We start from the raw sequence: 20924 nt of genomic DNA on the forward strand, positions 1-20924 counted from the left end.
CACCACAACAAGTGGTGAAGCCATAAGCTATGCCGTGCAGGGCCACCAAAGACGGACAGGTCATGGTGGAGAGTTCTGACAAAATGTGGTCCACTGGAGAAGGAAATGGCAATCCACTCCAGTATTCTTGCCAAGAAAACCCCATGGAACGTATCACAAGGCTAAAAGATATGACGCCGGAAGATGATCCCCTCAGGTCGGAAGGTGTCCAATATACTACTGGGGAAGAACAGAGGGAATTTCCAAGTAGCGCCAGAAAGAGTGAAGCAGCTGGGCCAAACCCGAAAGGACACTCAGCTGTGGATGTGTCTGGTGATGAAAAGAAAGCCCGATGCTGTAAAGAACAATATTGTTTAGGAATCTGGAATGTAAGATCAATGAATCAAGGTAAACTGGAGGTGGTCAAACATGAGATGGCAAGATTGAACATCGACATCTTGGGAATCAGCGAACTAAAATGGACAAGCATGGGCGAATTTAATTCAGGTGACCATCGTATCTACTACTGTGGGCAAGAATCCCTTAGAAGAAATGGAGTAGCACTCATAGACAACAAAAGGGTGGGAAAAGCAGTACTGGGGTACAATCTCAAAAACGATAGAATGATCTCAGTATGAATCCAAGGCAAACCATTCAACATCACAGTAATTCAAGTCTATGCCCCAACCACTGATGCTGAAGAAGCTGAGGTTGATCGGTTCTATGAAGACCTACAACACCTTCTAGAACTAGCACCAAAACAAGATGTCCTCTTCATCATAGGGGATTGGAATGCTAAAGTAGGAAGTCAAGAAATCACTGGGATAACAGGCAAGCATGGCCTTGGTGTACAAAATGAAGCAGGACAAAGGCTAATAGAGTTTTGCCAAGAGAACACGCTGATCATAGCAAACACTCTTTTCCAACAGCACAAGAGGCGACTCTACACATGGACATCACCAGATGGTCAATATCGAAATCAGATTGATTATGACCTTTGCAGCCAAGATGGAGAAGCTCTATACAGTCAGTAAAAACAAGACTTGGAGCTGACTGTGGCTCAGATCATGAGCTGCTTCTTGCAAAATTTCAGATTAAATTGAAGAACGTAGGGAAAACCACTAAACCATTCAGGTATGACCTAAATCATATCCCTTACGAACATACCGTGGAGGTGACAAATAGATTTAAGGGATTAGACCTGATAGACAGAATCCCTGAGGAACTATGGACGGAGGTCCGTAACATTGTTCAGGAGGCAGCAACTCAATCCATCCCAAAGAAAAAGAAATGCAAGAAAGCAAAGTGGATGTCTGATGAGGCTTTACAAGTAGCTGAGGAAAGAAGGGAAGAGAAAAGCAAGGGAGAAAGGGGAAGATATATCCAACTGAATGCAGAGTTCCAGAGAATAGCAAGGAGAGGCAAGAAGGCCTTCTTAAATGAACAATGCAAAGAAATCGAGGAAAACAATAGAATGGGAAAGACTAGAGATCTCTTCAAGAAAATCGGAGATCTCAAGGGAATGTTTTGTGCAAAGACAGGCATGATAAAGGACAAAGACGGCAGGGACCTAACAGAAGCAGATGAGATTAAGAAGAGATAGAAAGTATACACAGAAGAACTATACAGGAAAGATCTGAATGTCCCTGATAGCCGTGATAGTGCGGTCACTGAACGTGAGCCAGTGGGCCTTAGGAAGCATTAGTAATAACAAAGCTAGAGGAGATGACAGTAGTCCAGCTGAGCTATTTAAAATCCTAAAAGATGATGCTGTTAAAGTGCTGCACTCAATATGCCAACACATTTGGAACACTCAACAGTGGCCACAAGACTGGAAAAGGTCAGTTTACATTCCAATTCCAAAGAAGGGCAATGCCAAAGAGTGTTCAAACTACCGCACAATTGCGCTCATTTCACATGCCAGCAAGGTTATGCTCAAAATCCTACAAGCTAGGCTTCAGCAGCATGTGAACCAAGAACTACCGGAAGTACAAGCTGGGGTTCGAAGAGGCAGAGGAACTAGACATCAAATCGCCAACATTTGCTGGATCATGGAGAAAGCAAGAGAATTCCAGAAAAACATCTATTTCTGTTTCATTGACTATGCTAAAGCCTTTGATTGTGTGGATCACAACAAACTCTGGCAAATTCTTAAAGCGATGTGAGTACCAGACCACCTTACCTGTCTCCTGAGAAGCCTGTATGAGGGTCAAGAAGCAACAGTAAGAACCGGACATGGAACAACCAGTTGGTTCAAAATTGGGAAAGGAGTACGACAATGCTGTATATTGTCACCCTGCTTATTTAATTTATATGCAGAGTACATCATGAGAAACGCCAGGTTGGATGAATCACAGGTCGGAATTAAGATTGCCAGGAGAATGATCAACAACCTCAGATACGCAGACGATACCACCCTAATGGCAGAAAGCGAAGAGGATCTAAAGAGCCTCTTGTTGAGGGTGAAAGTGGAGAGTGCAAAAGCTGGTTTGAAACTCAACATTAAAAAAACGAAGATCATGGCATCTGGCCCCATCACTTCCTGGCATATAGAAGGGGAAGAAATGGAAACAGTGACAGATGTTATTTTCTTGGGCTCCAAGATCACCGCAGACGGTGACTGTAGCCATGAAATTGAAAGACGCTTGCTCCTTGGGAGGAAAGCTATGGCAAACCTAGACAGCATAGTAAGAAGCAGAGACATCACCTTGCCGACAAAGGTTTGTATAATCGAAGCTATGGTTTTCGCAGTAGCAACGTATGGCTGTGAGAGCTGGACTATAAGGAAGGCTGAGCGCCGAAGAATTGATACTTTCGAACTGTGGTACTGGAGAAGACTCTTACGAGTCCCCCAGACTGCAGGGTGGTCAAATCAGTCAATCCTAAAAGAAATCAACCCTGAGTGCTCATTGGAAGGACAGATACTGAAGCTGAAGCTCAAATGTTTTAGCCACCTAATGCAAAGAGAAAACTCCCTGGAAAAGACCCTGATGCTGGGAAAGATTGAAGGCAAAAGGAGAAGGGGACGGCAGAGGATGAGATGGCTAGATAGCATCACCGCTGCAATGAATATGAACTTGAGCACACTCCGGGAGAGAGCGGAGGACAGGAAGGCCTGGTGTGCTCTGGTCCATGGGGTCACGAAGAGTTGGACACGACTTAACAACTGAACAACAACAATAATAATTTGTATATACCTGTGATACAGATGCTTCTGTTATCTACCAGTATATGTACAGCTATATTCATATGTATAATTATAATGTTCTAACAACAACCCTATTCTAAATAGATTACCAACAGTCACTACGTTATTGTGTATGTTTCCATATTGTTATAATATCATATTAGTATAACCTGACCCACTCACAGTTGTGTATTTTTTCACTAATTTCCCATAGGTTACATACTTACATATATACATACATACATAAAAAGTGTGCACTGACTCCCCACCCTTCTTCAACTCACACCCCGATTCAGCGTTTTGGAAAACATACCGCTTCTGCTCTGGCCAATTTCATCATCATCTTTATTACAGTCACTGACCAGACTTTGAACATACAAAAATACAAAGAGTCTACAAACACATTCGGGAAATATACAGTAAAATCAGTTCTGAAGAGATCTTATTCTCATAGCAGTCAAGATGAATTTAGCAAAAACCTCCATTGTATCCCTATCCTCTGTCCTAAAACAGTAGAGAGGTACATTTATATCTGACCTAGTATCAGACAGTAATTTCTCTCTAATCTCTATATAAAAGGAGCAGCAAAGTAAAACATGAATAACTGATTTGATTTCATTCCCCTCACATGGGCATATATGATCTAAAATGCTAGTTTTCTGAAACCTCCCTTGTAACAAAGCAGAGGGTAAGACATTAAATCTTGCTAAAGTAAATGCACGCCGATATTTGGGAATGTTAAGGACTGAGAGATATTTCGCTTCTGCCAGCCCATAACTCAGATTTGCACCCAAAAACAGAGGAGAGCAAGTTCTATCTGCTGCAGAACTTAAAGCTTGTAGATCATAATCCCTGACCCTTTGAGACAGAAGAGCTCTGGCCTGCTTAGCTTCCATCATTAGTACAGACTCTGGGCATAAGCCCAGAGAACTGATCTTATTCCAGAGCAATTTCATCCACTCAGAGACGCAAGGGTCATTGTATATCTTATATAAATAACCTGAGGATCCAGGGCCATACAAACGGATCCAAAAATATAATGCGCTAATCCAGGCTTTTGAGGTGATTGCCTGTAGGCCAGTTTCCAACAAGAAAGCGGGGGTTGCTACACATTTTGGAAGACCAAGGATGGAGCGGATGAAAGCTGCCCGCACAGATTCTATTAAAAAATTAATAGCTTTGATCCAGATTGCAATGCCATACGTCAATTGCATAAATAACTTAGCCTTAAACACTTGAAGTGCAGCAGGGACAAATTGACCCCCCTTGGGGATAGTAGAACCTTATTATTGCAGCAGCTGTATCGTTAGCTGTTGCTCTAGCCCTATCTCTCTGCAAAGACCAATTGAGAGTTTTATGAAAGTATATACCCAAATATTTATAGCCTGAAATTTGTTCGATATGATTCCCATTCACAGACCATCCAAAGGTCCTCCTGCGTCTTGAAAAAAACAGCACTTTAGATTTATTATAATTAATTCTCAACTGATTAATTTTACAGTAGCTAGTGAACACTGCCAGCAGACGTAGGAGGCCAACCCTGGTCTGTGATATTAAGACAGCATCGTCTGCATAGAGTAAAATGGGGATCTTTGTATCAGCCAGTTTTGGAGGATGAGAATCTGTAGTATTCAAAGCATTAGGTAAATTGCTCAGGAAAATATTAAACAAAAATGGAGCTAAAACGCAGCCTTGTCTTATACCCCTAGTTGATACTATTGGTTCCGACAGGCTACCACTGAGATTTACATCTGATTTGAACTTCTGTCTGATGATAAAGATTTTGGATCAAATATAGAAGTCTTTTATCAATACCCAGCATTTCTAATTTTGCCCATAGCTTATTTCTCAAAACTGAGTCAAAAGTGGATTTCAAATCTATGAATGCAGAAAATAATTGGCCCCCTTTTGTTTTAGAATACTTTTCAGCTAAATAGGCCAAAACAAAACAGTGGTCCAAAGCTTAGCAACTAGGAGTAAAACCAATTTGTTTGTCTCCTATCACTTTGGAGTTTCTCATCCAATCCAGAAGACGTTTACATAACAATTTGGTGTAAATCTTCCCAATTACAGATAGGAGGCTTATGGGACGATAATTATTGGGATCCTGCCTCTCACCCTTCTTGTATATGGGGACTAAAATTGCCTTGCGCCAAATATGTGGGAAACGACATGTCCTGTTGCATAAAGTTAAAAAGGGGCTAAAAACGAAGCCCACCAGCTCGCATCGCATTTTAATGCATCTGAAGGTATACTACCAGGTCCAGGAGCCTTATTGATTTTAAGCTGGCTGATTAATTCACTGATCTCTTTTGGATGGACATCAGGCCACTCAGGTAAATCATCTATCTTCCCAATTACAATTAGATTTCCAGAGTCAGGGTCAAGAAAAATTTCAGTGAAATGTTTATCTCATACCGCTGTTGGAATACAACAGTCAGGAGCCTTACTATCTGATAGTCCGCTAGACAGCAGATTCCAGAAATGTCTTGTATCTTTATTCAGAGTTGCCTGATACAACAAACTCCACCTCTGACTTATATCATAGAATCATAGAATAGTTGAATCATAGAATAGTAGGGTTGGAAGGGGCCTACAAGGCCATCGAGTCCAACCCCCTGCTCAATGCAGGAATCCAAGTCAGAGCATCCCTGATAAATGGCTGTCCAGCCTCGTCTTGAACGCCTCCAGTGTGGGAGAGCCCACCACCTCCCCAGGTAATTGGTTCCATTGTCGTATTGCTCTTACAGTCAGGAAGTTTCTCCTGATATTCAGCCGGAATCTGGCTTCCTGTAACTTGAGCCCATTATTCCGTGTCCTGCACTCTGGGATGATCAAGAAGAGATCCTGGCCTTCTTCTCTGTGACAACCTTTCAAGGACTTGAAGAGTGCTATCATATCTCCCCTCAGTCTTCTCTTCTCAAGGATAAACATACCCAGTTCTTTCAGTCTCTCTTCATAGGGCTTTGTTTCCAGTCCCCTGATCATCTTTGTTGCCTTCCTCTGAACCCTCTCCAGTTTGTCCACATCCTTCTTAAAGTGTGGTGCCCAGAACTGGACACAGTACTCCAGATGAGGCCTAACCAGTGCTGAGTAGAGGGGAACTAGTACTTCCCGGGATTTGGAAGCTATGCTTCTATTAATGCAGCCCAAAAGAGCATTTGCCTTTTTGCAGCCACATCACATTGTTGGCTCAGATTCAGCTTGTGATCGACAACAATTCCAAGATCCTTCTCGCTTGTAGTGTGGTTGAGCCATGTATCCCCCATCTTGTAACTCTGCCTTTGGTTTCTTTTTCCTAGGTGCAGAACTTGGCATTTATCCCTATTAAATGACATTATGTTGTTTTCTGCCCAGCGCTCCAGTCTATCCAGATCACTGTGAATTTTGTTTCTGTCTTCCAAAGTATTAGCTATCCCGCCCAATTTTGTGTCATCTGCAAATTTGATCAGCATTCCCTGCACCTCCTCCTCCAAGTCATTCATAAAAATGTTGAAGAGCACTGGGCCCAGGACTGAGCTCTGTGGTACCCCACTCATTACCTCCCCCCAGTTTGAGAAGGTCCCATTGATAAGCACTCTTTGAGTCCGATTCTGTAGCCAACTGTGGATCCACCAGATCGTTGTTTCATCTAGCCCACTTTGAGCTAGTTTGCTCATCAGGATATCATGGGGCACTTTGTCGGAAGCTTTGCTGAAGTCGAGGTATGTGATGTCTACAGCATTCCCACGGTCTACAAGGGAGGTTACTTGATCAAACAATGAGATCAGATTTGTCTGGCACGACTTGTTTTCGACAAATCCATGTTGGCTTCAAGTAATCATGGCATTGTTGTCAAGGTGCTTCCAGATGGATTCCTTTATCATCTGCTCCAGAATTTTCCCAGGGATTGATGTCAGATTGACTGGTCTGTAGTTCCCAGGTTCCTCCTTTTTACCCTTTTTGAAGATAGGGTCAACGTTAGCCCTCCTCCAGTCATCTGGCACTTCACCCGTCCTCCATGATTTCTCAAAGAGAATAGATAGCAGTTCTGAGAGTTCTTCTGCCAGTTCCTTTATGACTCTAGGATGCAGTTCATCTGGCCCTGGAGATTTGAACTCATTCAAAGTAATTAGGTGTTCCTTGACCATATGCCTATCGATCTCAAGCTGCAATCCTGCCCCTTCAGCCTGTACTTCGCCTTTGCCAGGGGGGTCATAGACCCTCTTTTGGGAGAAGACTGAGCCAAAGTAGGAATTGAGCACCTCTGCCTTTTTTTTGTCATCTGTTATCGTTTTGCCATCCTTGTTTAATAGCTGAACCACCATTTCTTTCCTTTGCCTTTTACTATGCACGTAGCTGAAAAAAGCCTTTTTGTTGTTTTTAGCATCCATTGCTAACCTCAGCTCGTTCTCAGCTTTAGCCTTTCTGACGCCATCCCTGCAATTCTGTGCTATCTGCCTGTACTCTTCCTTTGTTACTTGGCCTTCTTTCCACTTCCTATATATGTCCTTTTTTGTTTTCAGGTCATCCCTAAGCTTTTTGTGAAGCCACATTGGCTTCTTCTGTTGTCTTCCACTTTTTCTTCTTGTTGGAATTGTTTGTGATTGTGCCTTGAGAATTTCCTTTTTTAAAAGCTCCCACCCATCTTGGACTCCTTTTCTCATTAGCATCGCTTGCCATGGGACCTTACTGATCATTGTTCTGAGTTTATTAAAATCAGCTTTCCTAAAATCCAGGGTACACATTTGACTACACTCAGCTTTTGCTTCCCTTAGAACCAAGAACTCAAGTACAACATGGTCGCTTTCCCCCAGAGTTCCTGTAACTGCTACTTTATCCACTAAGTCATCTCTGTTGGTTAGGATCAAGTCAAGGATCAAGTCAAGGATAGCCAATCCTCTAGTTCCTTCCTCTACTTTCTGTAGGAGGAAGTTATCTGCCACACAAGTCAGGAATTTCCTGGAGGGGCCATGTTTTGCAGAATTTGTCTCCCAACAAATATCAGGGAAATTGAAGTCCCCCATTACTACTACATCATGCTTCCTTAAAATATCAGCTTATTTCTTGGCCTGGATAGTTGCCTTATAAAGTTTTTTAAGTTGGAAATAATTTGCAGGGAGCACGTTTGTTGTGCTACTTCTATAATTCTTATAATTCTTATATATAGTCTAAATTTGTTTCTTAAGGAACATGCACTCATGATCAAACCAGCCAAAGCTTTGTCTGTGTTTTTGAATTTGTGATTTGGGGTTTTCTAAAACTGTACATAAAGTATCCATCAACTCTCTATAATGGGAAATTGCTTCATCTACATTGCATCGGAGAGTATGAAGTCATTAATCTTATCCTCAGAGCGATTGTTCCATCATACCACTTTACTGGTTATTGGCAGAATTATAGATGGTAATAATTGGTGATTGGTTACGATTTCATCCTCAAAACCATTAAACATAGTAATTAATGGAAAGTGATCACTATCAGTGATTTTATCAACCCCAAATAAATGGATCTGCTCCCATAAGACCTGGGAGACGATCACGTAATCAATAACACTAGAGCCTAAACTGGAGGTGAATGTAAATTCCCTGCTACTGTCAAAGGGTGCCCAACCATTCAGTAGCATTTTCCCTGAGCAATTAATAAATTGGGCCAGAAGAACACCTGCAAGATTAACAACTTTATCTTTAGATCTTTGGGTTGATTGCAAAAGGTAAGGGACCTCTGACTCTTCTATAAAAAAAAATTTAGATTCAATAAGTGCAGCATTGCTTGCTCCCATCCTGGCATTGAAATCTCCCATTATAATCACTTTTGCTTTTGGAAATTGGCCTTCCATTAGTAATCTTCTAATGTGCACCACTGTTGTTTAACTATCGAATTATTCTGTATGGGCGGGAGGTAGTCATTAAACATCAGAAACTGTTCTTGTCTAAATTGGAGCAACACAGCCATAGCAATAAGATCACAAGTAGCAAATTTTCTAACAGTCATTTTCAAGTTTAGTGAAAACAAACATAGTAAATCTGAACTGGGCTGGCCTTTACCTTTGTTACGACTTGCATTAAGCGAGTAGGATAGGAATCTGTTAACAGTTATTGGCTCAGTTGCCCATGTTTCTTGTAAAAAAACAACATCAAATGTATCTATGTAATCCTTAACAGAGGGAATTTTATTAAGTCTACCCCAACCTGCTATGTTCCATGATAAACACCTTAACTGGGTATTTCTAGGGGCTGTCTCGGTTAAATTAATGCTCTGGCCAATTTATAGTCAGACTATTTCAGCTCAGCACCAAACCTGAGTCAAGGTTTGGAAAAATGAGTCTTTATGTTTCCTGCTGACTACCATGGGAAATTAGAGAAAAACTGTAACTTTTTTCTCTTGGTCAGAACTGGATGATAATTTCAGGCATAGTAGCCCCCTAGAAGGGGATTATACCTGCCCAATATCAGAAAAATAGGTGCAGGGTTTATATTTTGATTTTTTTTTAAGGGAACTGCCAATAAGATCTTTATTACTTGGAAGAATTAGATAAAATTTTCAGGATTCATTGCTCCATCAGAGGAGATCATGTCTGCCAAATTTCAGTATGATAGCCACAGGGATTTTTGTGCAAGGGTGGCCTTGACATTTTGAGGTCTCCAAAAGAGGACATACTTATCTCCCTATTTTCCTTATGGACCATTGTTCTGAAAATTACAGACAGCCTAGAGTTGTCCCTAAGTAAGAAACCAGCAAAGTTTCAAAAGGATAGGTGCAGCAGTTCATGTGGAAGGGGAGTTCTCCAATTTGGGGGAGGGAGTGATTTGCTTTCCCTTCCCTTCACCCTTCCTCAATAGTTTTTGGGTAAGTTTGTATGAAAATGCACAGGTCATTAGAGGTGTCCCCCAGGCAAGAAACCTGCATGAAGGATATACATGCATGCAAATATAGAAATACTAGAATTTATTTACATTTCACCAATGTTAGCAGCAGGGGAACATGGATGGGAAGGTGCTATTGCACTCATGTCCTGCTTGTGGGTTTCCTGTGGGCATCTGGTTGGCCACTGTGTGAACAGAATGCTAGACTAGATGGACATTGGTCTGATGCAGTATGGCTCTTATGTTCTTAAATAGAGAGTGCCTCTGAGTATAGGCAGAATGCTTTTCTTTCACCACTGCGAACTTACATTCTCCCCCTACCAATTCTATTCCCCTCTATGCAACCATCCCTCCTCATCCTACCATCCTCCAGCATCTCTTCATAAAAACAGATGTCTTGTTTTGTGCAACTCTCCTTCTCCTTGTTATGCACAAACTCTCACGGTATCTTCCTCCCCATAACTTCATTTGTGTCAAGACCTCACCAGGATTCAGCCAATGAGTCTGTTTTCAAAACCAGTTATGGAGAAGCTCTGAGCATGTACTAAGTGCCTTTCCCTCACCATTGAAGCTAGAGTTCATGCACACACACACATGACAAAACATGCATAGGACTGAGCTGAAAGGGTAGTCAATTCATCAGACGGAATTGGGTAGGCACTGTATTAAGCCTGCAGTACCATGTTCACAACTCGGGACTTATTTCTGAGTAAACATGCAGAACATCAAGAGCAAATCGCCCTACAAAAGCAACTTGTGCTGGAATCCCATGCACACTTCTCTTGAGGCAAAGCCTCATTAAACATAATGGGGCTTCTGAGTAGGCATACGTATGATTCTATAAATGAGCAGTATTTATCTCCCCTCCACTTAAAAAACAAGGCCCAAACTCCTATTTTTATTAAAGCTTTCTTTTCATAGTAACATAGGAAGCTGCCTTATACTGAGTCAGACCCTGAGTCCATCTAGCCCAGTATTGTTGACATGAATGGCAGCAGTGGCTTTCCAGGATTTCGGGCCACATTCTTTTCTAGTCCTACCTGGAGATGCTCGGGATTGAACCTGGGACCTTCTGCATACCAGGCATGTCCTCTACCACTGAGCTACAGCCCTTCCTATTGCTGGATAATGGTAAATGACAAACAAAACAGCCCCAGATTTGTTTCTCTGCAACCATGTGAACCCACTTTTCTCAAAGACTTGAGTGAGAAGCAGAAAAACTAACCCTCTTGTCTGTTTGTATAAAGTCAAATACAGTTCAGAACTTCTCTTGCCAACTGAAGAGAATTCTCTTTAAGAATTCCCCAAGATATGCTCTGGGTGGAATAAAGAAGAGAAAGAAAGAAAGAACAGGATAGGGGGAGGAAGAAATAAAGAAGAATGGTGATTGGAAATGCGTTGGGGTGGGGGGGTAGAGAAAAAAGAGCCAAGTGGCTCCTTTCAGTGAGGTAGTACTTCTGAGGAATTTAGGAGGCTGTGGAGGGTTTGTAAGGAATACATGTACTTAAATTAACTTTATGAGGTGAGGTGGCCGAGGGCTTTTTCTAGCTTTTTTAAAACTGTAGAACCTATTTAAAAGCCTCGGCAGTTCTTCGATCACGACGCCACATAGTCCTAACCCTCCTTTTGGAATAATTTGAGTCCTACAGCTATTTAGGAGAAATTAAAATGGACAGGGAAAAAGAAGTTTGTGGAGGCTGACTGGATCCTTTGCTGTACTGAAGCTACTAAACTTCTGCAGAAGCCAAAGGTTCCAGTTCGGGGCAGTAAAATCAGATGCGATGTGAAATACCAGTATTTCACATGGAGCTCTTTCTTCCCTTTCATCTCCCTCTTCAAAATTTCATTGCAAGCAAGCTCCCAACAGTGGGCATGGAAGAGCAGAAAAGTAGGGAGAGAGGGTTTTTTGCACCTCAAAAAAACCCTACACCAGAGATTAGGGATAGTGACCTCCTAATGGTCACCTAAAACACCTTCTAATTAGGATCTCTAATCCCCTGTTTGGCTTGACAGTTTTTTACCTTTTGTTTTAGTCTTTGAGAAAAGGAAAATTTATGCATGGCTAGCACAAAAGCCACTGGACCTGTCTGAAATTTGGCAGGTTCAATAAGCTCCATGGGGGCTGTCAGATCTCCGAATTCCATGCAATTATGTGGAAGAATGAAAAAATTATAGCTCTTTGCGTTGACATATTTTCTTGAAAATAGCAAATTTTACCTGTGACTAGCACAAAAGTCACTGGACCTAACTGCCTGAAATTGGGCAGGTTCAATAAGCTCCATGGGGGCTACCAGTTCTCCACATTTCATGTATGTATCATACAAACTAAAAAATGTTACGGCCATTTATGTTTTCCAATGCAAGTCAATGGGAAAATGTAAAAAAATGGCAATTAGGACAGCTCAAAAGATCAGAGGCACAGCTCAAAAGATCTGGGGCCTGTGCCCAAGTGGACATTCTTATAATGACACCCCTGCGTTGAACTAAAAGTTCAAAAGGGGTGGGGGAGGCAGGAGGACTGTTACTTTTAAACTCATCTCACTGGCAGCCTGCAAAATTAAACTCCTCAGCTCTCTTACTACAGTATCAAATTGCAGGAAAGCACAGCACCACTACTTTCTTGGTGGGATTGCACCGCCCACAGTTTGCTGTGATTAAACAGATGCCATGCTGATTCACACTGCCTCCAGGAGCACTTCCAGATGAAGGGGTCTTAGTGCTGCCAATTAGAAGGCATTGTGTAGCTATTCCATCTTTTCTTCCTTAATGGATTTTCTACAGTAAGAAAAAAGAATGGAAGAAGCAGTGGGAAAACATGGGAGGGTTACTAGTGGAAGACATCATCATCTAGACCCCTTGTAAAATTCTGTAAGTAAGGCAGGGCTATGGCGCATTAAAAACCTCATCTGGAAGCACCCCAGTGAAGTTTGAGCTTATTCCTGACAGTGGAATTCCCACATCCCCTTGTCCAAGTGCTTTAGCAATTCCACAGAAAGTATGTCTCCTTATATTGTTTTCTCTCAACAGATGAGGAGAAAGAGAATAACAGAGCATCCAAACCACATTCTACTCCAGCTACTCTGCAATGGTAAGATTCATTTTTTGAAAGAAATGTTTAAAGGAGTGAGAAGAAAGTTATGTCATAATCCTTTAGTATTTTCTGGCTATCCATGCCTTGACTGACAGAAGCAAATATATGAAAGGATGATAAATATATAGGAATGATTTTAATGTTGTTGCAGTGCTCTGGATCACCAAAATATATTAACACCCTGGCATCAGGATTGTGTCTTATATGCAAGGACCATATTCAAGGCACATAGAAAAGCCTCTGAGTTTGGTACTGGCTACAGAATTCAGTTTCTGAGGATCTCTGATTTCTTTTTTGTTTTTAAAACCTAGTTTCTTGTCATTATGATTATGAGGAAAGGTTTAGAAGTATCTGGGTAATGCCTGCTGGCATTTCAGCAGACAAGCGGCTGACTAACATATCTATGCTTTGGAGTGAGCATAGCATCTTGCTGCTCCCTATGACTAGCAAAACTAGCACAAAACAAGCAACAGTAATATATATAAATCTGTGCTAAATTATATCTCTGGTAGCCACCCACTTAGGGAGCATTCCTACAGCCCCTAGACAGCGCCTGAGGGGGCATAGGATAGTTCGGATTCCCCGATCTGAGGTTGGAGAGAACTGTGCCAGCTGGCCTCCAAGGCTGGGAACTCGACCTCGGAGAGGGTGGAAGTGGGGCATTTTGGTGGGCAGGTAGGGAGGAGACTGGAGAGGCCAGGATATGAGCTATTCTGTGCCTCTGTCAGCCTCCTTCCCTCCCCCTCTGGAACACCTTCGCTAGATGGGCAAAAAAAGCCCATCTAGCAAAAAATGCAGGGTAGGAGGGTGGGGAGGCAAAGATGGCCTCCACTGCTCCTTCCACCCTGCATTAGATGATCATCCTCCATTGAGCAGGGGGTTGGACTCAATGGCCTTGTAGGCCCCTTCCAACCCTACTATTCTATGATTCTATTCTATGATTCTATGATCATAAGCCTCTTAGCTTGGGGGCTTATGATCATCCAGGGTTCAGCCCATAGGATTGCAGCCTTCATCTCTGAAGGCAAGGACCTCTGAAGAAGAACTTAATTGCTGAGGTGGTCCATGCGATCTTCCAATACCCTAGCCATGTTAGCAGTCTGCTAGTATTTTCCAAGCATTCAAACAACCATTAGTTTTTGTTGATTATATCTGCTTTTCCCCACCAGCTATTATCCCTTGCCTGCTTAGGAGAAGCTGGTTTGCTCCATCTTTCCTGCAACTTAACAGACTCTGCAGATAGTTTGCTATTATCCCATAAGTCACAGCTAATTGGACCATAGAGCTCTGCTCCCAGAAGAGAACAGGCAAATGCTGGCAGCAGCATCATTTCAAACATTTTTCCAGCATCCTCAGTCGTAGAGATTAGTAAATCCCTAAACTCCTGGGATACTCAGCTCTGCTGGAATGCAGCTTCTATTTGCCATTGCATCCCAGATGTCTGAGAGAGGCAAAAATCCAAATTATATCATCCAGTCCACTCTCCTCACTAATACTACTGCTTCCTGCTAATTGCTCTTTCCTACATCTCTCTCTCTCTCTCTATCCCACACTGCCTTCGTTGTGGCTTGTTGGGACAGAAATTCATATTCTCCATTCAGGACTATTTCAGATTGTAGTTTTTGAGAAGGACACATTTGCATTTGTTCCTAGTTGCTCCATACAGTCCAGACACAACTAGGCTTCGTAGGTCCTTGGGGATGACCCAGAATCTCTAGGCCTCAAGCCCCACCTTTGGGCTTTTGGACCAGAAGCACAAATCTCTGGGCTCTAGGGCCTGGCTTGGAAGGTAGAGGCCGGCAGGCAGGTGAAAGGCCAGCATGTCATTCCACCTCTATCCCTCTTCTTCCCTTCCTAATTTGCCACTGCCTTCTTTTCCTCCAGGCAAATTGAGCTTTGCATTTGGCCTGGATGTAGAGGTGTTGTGAGTAGCATGGAGAGAGCAACTGCAAAGGAGGAGGCAGAGTGGTGTGGCGGGAGCTGCAGTGATGCACCAGCTTGCCCATGCTGCATTTTGGCTAATTGCAGTGGTGCACACACCTGCCCCACATTTTAGGAAGGTTGGTGGATGGTGGTAGCAGTAGCAATAGTGCACCAAATCATCCTGCACTGCATTTCAAGTTGATCGGCCCACGCAATCATGCCTGAGCAGACCTGACGAGGACCAACTTAGGTTAATGGGCGTGGGAGCAGGGGATGGGTGTGTGAGAGAGAGCGGGAGGAAGGGAGAGGGAGATTAGGAACTAGGGTTTAAGAACATGAGAGGGAAGGAAGTGGTGGTGAGGACTGCTTGTGTTTGTGTGTGTGAGAGTATGAGAGAGAGGTGTATTTCTCTGTATATGGTTACTTCCCTTCCTGGAGTGACTTCCTATGCATGGATTTTGAACTGGGTACCATGGGTTCACTGGGTCTGGGACTTGGCTCACTTTGACCTGGAGCGAACTCTTTTCTTATGTTCTGAGTTCCATCCATGGATTCATAGATTGCCCTACAACAGCTAGACTTGCTTGTTTGAGTACTGCACTTTTCATTCTTGCTTGTGATATAGTTGGAGACTGGAGTAGGTTAAGCTGATCCATATTGGCCTGATACCATGCATGTATTCTTTGATGACAGGAGCTCTGTAAGGATATGAAATCGTTGTATGCATTGGATTATCAGAGTATTTACCCAGGGCTCTGCCCCTTTACCACTGGAGGACTGTTTCTGATGAAATTATGCAAGTTTTATACACTGTGGACACTTAAGATGATTGTGCAATATATGTGTTGTTGTTTATTCGGTCAGTGACTTCCGACTCTTCGTGACTTCATGGACCAGCCCACACCAGAGCTTCCTGTCGGCTATTGCCACCCCCAGCTCCCCCAAGGTCGAGTCCATCACCTCCAGAATATCATCCATCCATCTTGCCCTTGGTCGGCCCCTCTTCCTTTTGCCTTCCACTTTCCCTAGCATCAGCATCTTCTCCAGGGTATCCTGTCTTCTCATGATGTGGCCAAAGTATTTCAGTTTTGCCTTTAATATCATTCCCTCAAGTGAGCAGTCTGGCTTTATTTCCTGGAGTATGGACTGGTTTGATCTTCTTGCAGTCCAAGGCACTCTCAGAATTTTCCTCCAGCACCACAGTTCAAAAGCATCTATCTTCCTTCGCTCAGCCTTCCTTATGGTCCAGCTCTCGCAGCCATAGGTTACTATGGGGAATACCATTGCTTTCACTATGCGGACCTTTGTTGTCAGTGTGATGTCTCTGCTCTTAACTATTTTATCAAGGTTTGTCATTGCTGTCCTCCCAAGAAATAAGCGTCTTCTGATTTCCTGGCTGCAGTCAGCGTCTGCAGTAACTTTTGCGCCTAGAAAGACAAAGTCTGTCACTGCCTCCACGTTTTCTCCCTCTATTTGCCAGTTATCAATCAAGCTGGTTGCCATAATCTTGGTTTTTTTTAGGTTTAACTGCAATCCAGCTTTTGCACTTTCTTCTTTCACCTTTGTCATAAGGTTCCTCAGCTCCTCCTCACTTTCAGCCATCCAAGTGGTATCATCTGCATATCTGAGACTGTTAATGTTTCTTCCAGCGATTTTAACTCCAGCCTTGGCTTCATCAAGCCCAGCACGTCGCATGATGTGTTCTGCGTACAGGTTGAATAGGTAGGGTGAGAGTATACAACCCTGCTGTACTCCTTTCCCAATCTTAAACCAGTCCGTTGTTCCGTAGTCTGTTCTTACCGTTGCTATTTGGTCGTTATACAGATTCTTCAGGAGGCAGACAAGATGACTTGGTATCCCCATACCACCAAGAACTTGCCACAATTTCTGATGATCCACACAGTCAAAGGCTTTAGAATAGTCAATAAAACAGAAATAGATGTTTTTCTGAAACTCCCGGGCTTTCTCCATTATCCAGCGGATATTGGCAATTTGGTCTCTAGTTCCTTTGCCTTTTCTAAACCCAGCTTGTACATCTGCCAATTCTCGTTCCATGAATTGCTGGAGTCTACCTTGCAAGATCTTGAGCATTACCTTACTGGCATGTGAAATAAGTGCCACTGTTCGATAGTTTGAACATTCTTTGGTGCTTCCCTTTTTTGGTATGGGGATATAAGTTGATTTTTTCCAATCTGTTGGCCATTCTTGTGTTTTCCAAATTTGCTGGCATATGGCATGCATCACCTTGACAGCATCATCTTGCAAGATTTTAAACAGTTCAGCTGGGATACTGTCATCTCCTGCTGCCTTGTTATTAGCAATGCTTCTTAAGGCCCATTCAATCTCACTCTTCAGGATGTCTGGCTCTAGCTCACTGACCACACCATCAAATCTATCCCCGATATTATTATCCTTCCTATACAGATCTTCCATATATTCTTGCCACCTTTTCTTGATCTCTTCTGCTTCTGTTAGGTCCTTGCCATATTTGTTTTTGATCATACCCATTTTTGCCTGGAATTTACCTCCGATGTTTCTAATTTTCTGGAAGAGGTCTCTTGTCCTTCCTATTCTATTATCTTCTTCCGCTTCCGCGCATTGCTTGTTTAAAAACAATTCCTTATCTCTTCTGGCTAACCTCTGGAATTTTGCATTTAATTGGGCATATCTCCCCTATCACTGTTGCCTTTTGCTTTCCTTCTTTCTTGGGCTGCTTCCAGTGTCTCAGCAGACAGCCATCTTGCCTTCTTGGTTTTCTTTTTCTTTGGGACGTTTTTTGTTGCTGCCTCATGAACAATGTTGCAAACTTCTGTCCATAGTTCTTCCCGGACCCTATCTACTAAATGTAGTCCCTTAAATCTATTCTTCAACTCCACTGCATATTCATGAGGAATATTAGTGAGCTCATATCTAACTGATCTGTGGGTCTTCCCTATTCTTTTTAGTCTGATTCTAAATTTTGCAATAAGAAGTTCGTGATCTGAACTACAATCAGCTCCAGGTCTTGTTTTTACCAACTGCATAGAGTCCGCCACCTTCGGCTACAAAGGATGTAGTCAATCTGATTTTGGTGTCGACCGTCTGGTGAAGTCCATGTATAAAGTTGTCTCTTAGGTTGTTGGAAGAGAGTGTTTGTTATGCACAGTGAGTTGTCTTGGCAAAATTCTATCAGCCTATGTCCTGCTTCATTTTGTTCTCCCAGACCATGCTTGCCTGTAATTCCAGGTGTCGTTTGACTACCCACCTTAGCATTCCAGTCTCCTGTAATGAAAATAACATCTTTTTTTAGCGTACTATCCAGTAGGTACAATATGTGTGCATGCTGATAAGTTCTCATATATCCTTCTAAAGTCAATTGCCCTTTAGCAAGCTGTTTTAAGGATTTCCAAATGAAAAGAGAATGTACTACAAAGATATAAAATTGGTGGAGCGAGGCCCAGCAGTATTTGGAGTTGGAGTGTTGTAACAGGTGGTATCAGGGTAGTATAACCAGCTCTGCTGAAAAAGGACAAGGAGGAGAATGTTTTGTAATATCAACTGATTTCTATCCACCATGCCTTTTAAAATACTAAAAATTAGAATTTATATTCTGCTTTATTCAGAACACTTTCACTTTTAATCAGAAGCTTGCAAACTTTATAATAGTTTCCTGAAATGAAGAAAAAGATGGTCACTCTAAACCTTTTTGAAACTGACAGAAAAAAACCAAAATGTGCAAGTCATATTATTTTATTCCTTTTAGTTTTAATTAAAAAACCACAACTACTACATCTGCTGTGTGATCAGATATAGTATATGCCCGTATGTCTGCTGACACAAATCACTTTAGAAATATATCTTTACTCATTTCTGTGTCTGCTGTCTTCCACCATCCCTTTCCCTATTTTCCCAGTCTTTTCTTATCCCTGCCTGTGTCTCCTTTCCCCACCACACACACATTCCAGGCTTTATTCTTTGCCTCTGCTTGCCTTGCACCTTTCCTGGACAATCTCTGACTTTTCTTCTGAGAACCCACAGCAGGGTTATCCTGTGTGATGTACAACTTGTATGTAACTTGCTCCACTTTCTGCCTTCTGATGCCTCAAAGCGCCAAGCATGCAAAAGCATATCTTCAGGGTTGTGCTGTGCTGGCCCAATTCAGCTCATTTATTAATTTTAATGCATTTGGACCATTTGTGGTCCTGATACAATCAGTATTGCTGTGTCCTGCCTTAAAGAGGTTTTCTAGATGAGGCTTTTTGTGTGTGCTCCTCATTCCTAACTCATGGTTGTTTACCAGTACTTTAGACCATCCATTCTCCCCCCCCCCCTTTAAAGCAATTTCACTGTGGTTTTTGGAATGAGGAAAATCCAGTGTTTCTTGCCAAAGCGAAACGAAGTGCAAGTCCCCATTTGTCGTATTCTGCTATACCAGATCATCACCTAGAGGTTATTTAGTGGAAAGTACAGAAAGGCAGGAAAGGAAAAGCTCTTAGTGTAAAGATCGTATCTTAATTCTGTAATGAAAGCAGAAGTAGCAACAGCGGGCTAAACAGCCTCATCTAGAAAACTTCAAAGTAATACTTATTTGAAGGCTTCCTTGTCAATATACAGACCTGATCATTTTTCTGTTCACAGACCAACAGTCACATGTATAAAAAGAAGTGAGGCAGTTTGCAGAGCAAAGTAGATCTGATGTGAATTGCAAGAATGCAATTAAGTGCACAATCCTATGCATGTTTAGACAGAAAAAAATCCTACAACTCCCAGCATTCCCCAGCCAGCAGGGGACAAAAGGTTAAACTCTTCCTCTACACCCCTTATTGTCCTTGTTCCAAACATAAGCAGTCCCCTTTGTTATTATCAGGTCAGGGTCCAACCAATCAAAAGAAGCAAAAGAATCAGAACCAACCAATCAGAATTAGCAGGAAGAGTGCGTTCTTCTCTGGACTGATCTGGAAGGTTTCATAGAGGTGTGTCTGGCCTTACCACATAACCAGCTCTGACCTATTGGTATTCAAATGTGTTGGACCAACTAATCACCCTGTAGATCCTTCCTTTCGGTCAGAGCTTGATGGTGGAACAGGGGCTGAATTTCCAGCTTACAGACACACACACACACACACACACACACACACACACTATAGCCTTCCATCTTGAAAGGAAGAACAAAAAGGTAGATATTTTCTTCTAGTTCCAAATTCTAGTGCAGCCTTCCTTAGCCTGATGCTCTCCAGATGTTTTGAACTGCAACTCCCAGCATTCCTGACCATTGCCTGTGCTGGCTGGGGCTGATGGGAGTTGTAGTCCAAAACATCTGGAAGGCTAGTGTAATCAAGTGGGTATCTGCAGCTGCCTTGGCAGTGAGGTTGGGAGTTGTACCTAGTACTGAAGCAAAGGATCAAGGATCTCTGGGGGTGTCTCCACCAGGGATTTGCTTCGAGCTGGCTACGTGTTGAGGTCATTAGGGATACATGACATTGTGGCCATCCAGCAGCCACCCCGGAGCTTATCAGGGAAAAAACAGATTTCCTGAGACTGCTTAAAGTTCGATTATTTTCCTCAAGTGGGGTTCTCCCCGGTATAGTTGTTGTGTAACCCAACCCCCGCATTGATTTCAGGTATGCTAGCCCTGCCCAGGGGTGTGCCTTTCACCATGACCCCAGTCAAGGGGTGCTTCCTCCCATTGTGCTGAATGAGGCTTGCCCTCTGAATGACCACAGAACTTACAGAGATCCCCCTCAATTGACATGGCACAGCGTGATCTCAAGGCTCCGATTCTCCTTTGTTTGGTTTATTGCCTTAGGAAGAAACTACTTCGACCCTTCATTATAGAGATCCTGCTGGTTAAAATGGGGGCTGGCTTCTGTCTTTGCATTTACTGCTCTCTTTCCCGCAACAAACCCATTAGTGTCTCCTC

General features: G+C 42.7%; 1 protein-coding gene across 1 annotated transcript in view; it reads left to right on the plus strand.

The window, feature by feature from the left end:
• RFX4 (regulatory factor X4) overlaps positions 1 to 20924 on the plus strand; it is a 110520-nt gene that overhangs the window by 29176 nt on the left and 60420 nt on the right. Inside the window, exon 3 of the mRNA XM_084811884.1 lies at positions 13039 to 13099. Within this exon, the coding sequence (XP_084668010.1) occupies positions 13039 to 13099 (61 nt within the window). The remainder of the gene's footprint in view (positions 1 to 13038; positions 13100 to 20924) is intronic.

Source organism: Heloderma suspectum, chromosome 7, assembly GCF_057233095.1.
Source record: "Heloderma suspectum isolate Gila_16-S chromosome 7, 16-S_ref, whole genome shotgun sequence".
NCBI lineage: Eukaryota > Metazoa > Chordata > Lepidosauria > Squamata > Helodermatidae > Heloderma > Heloderma suspectum.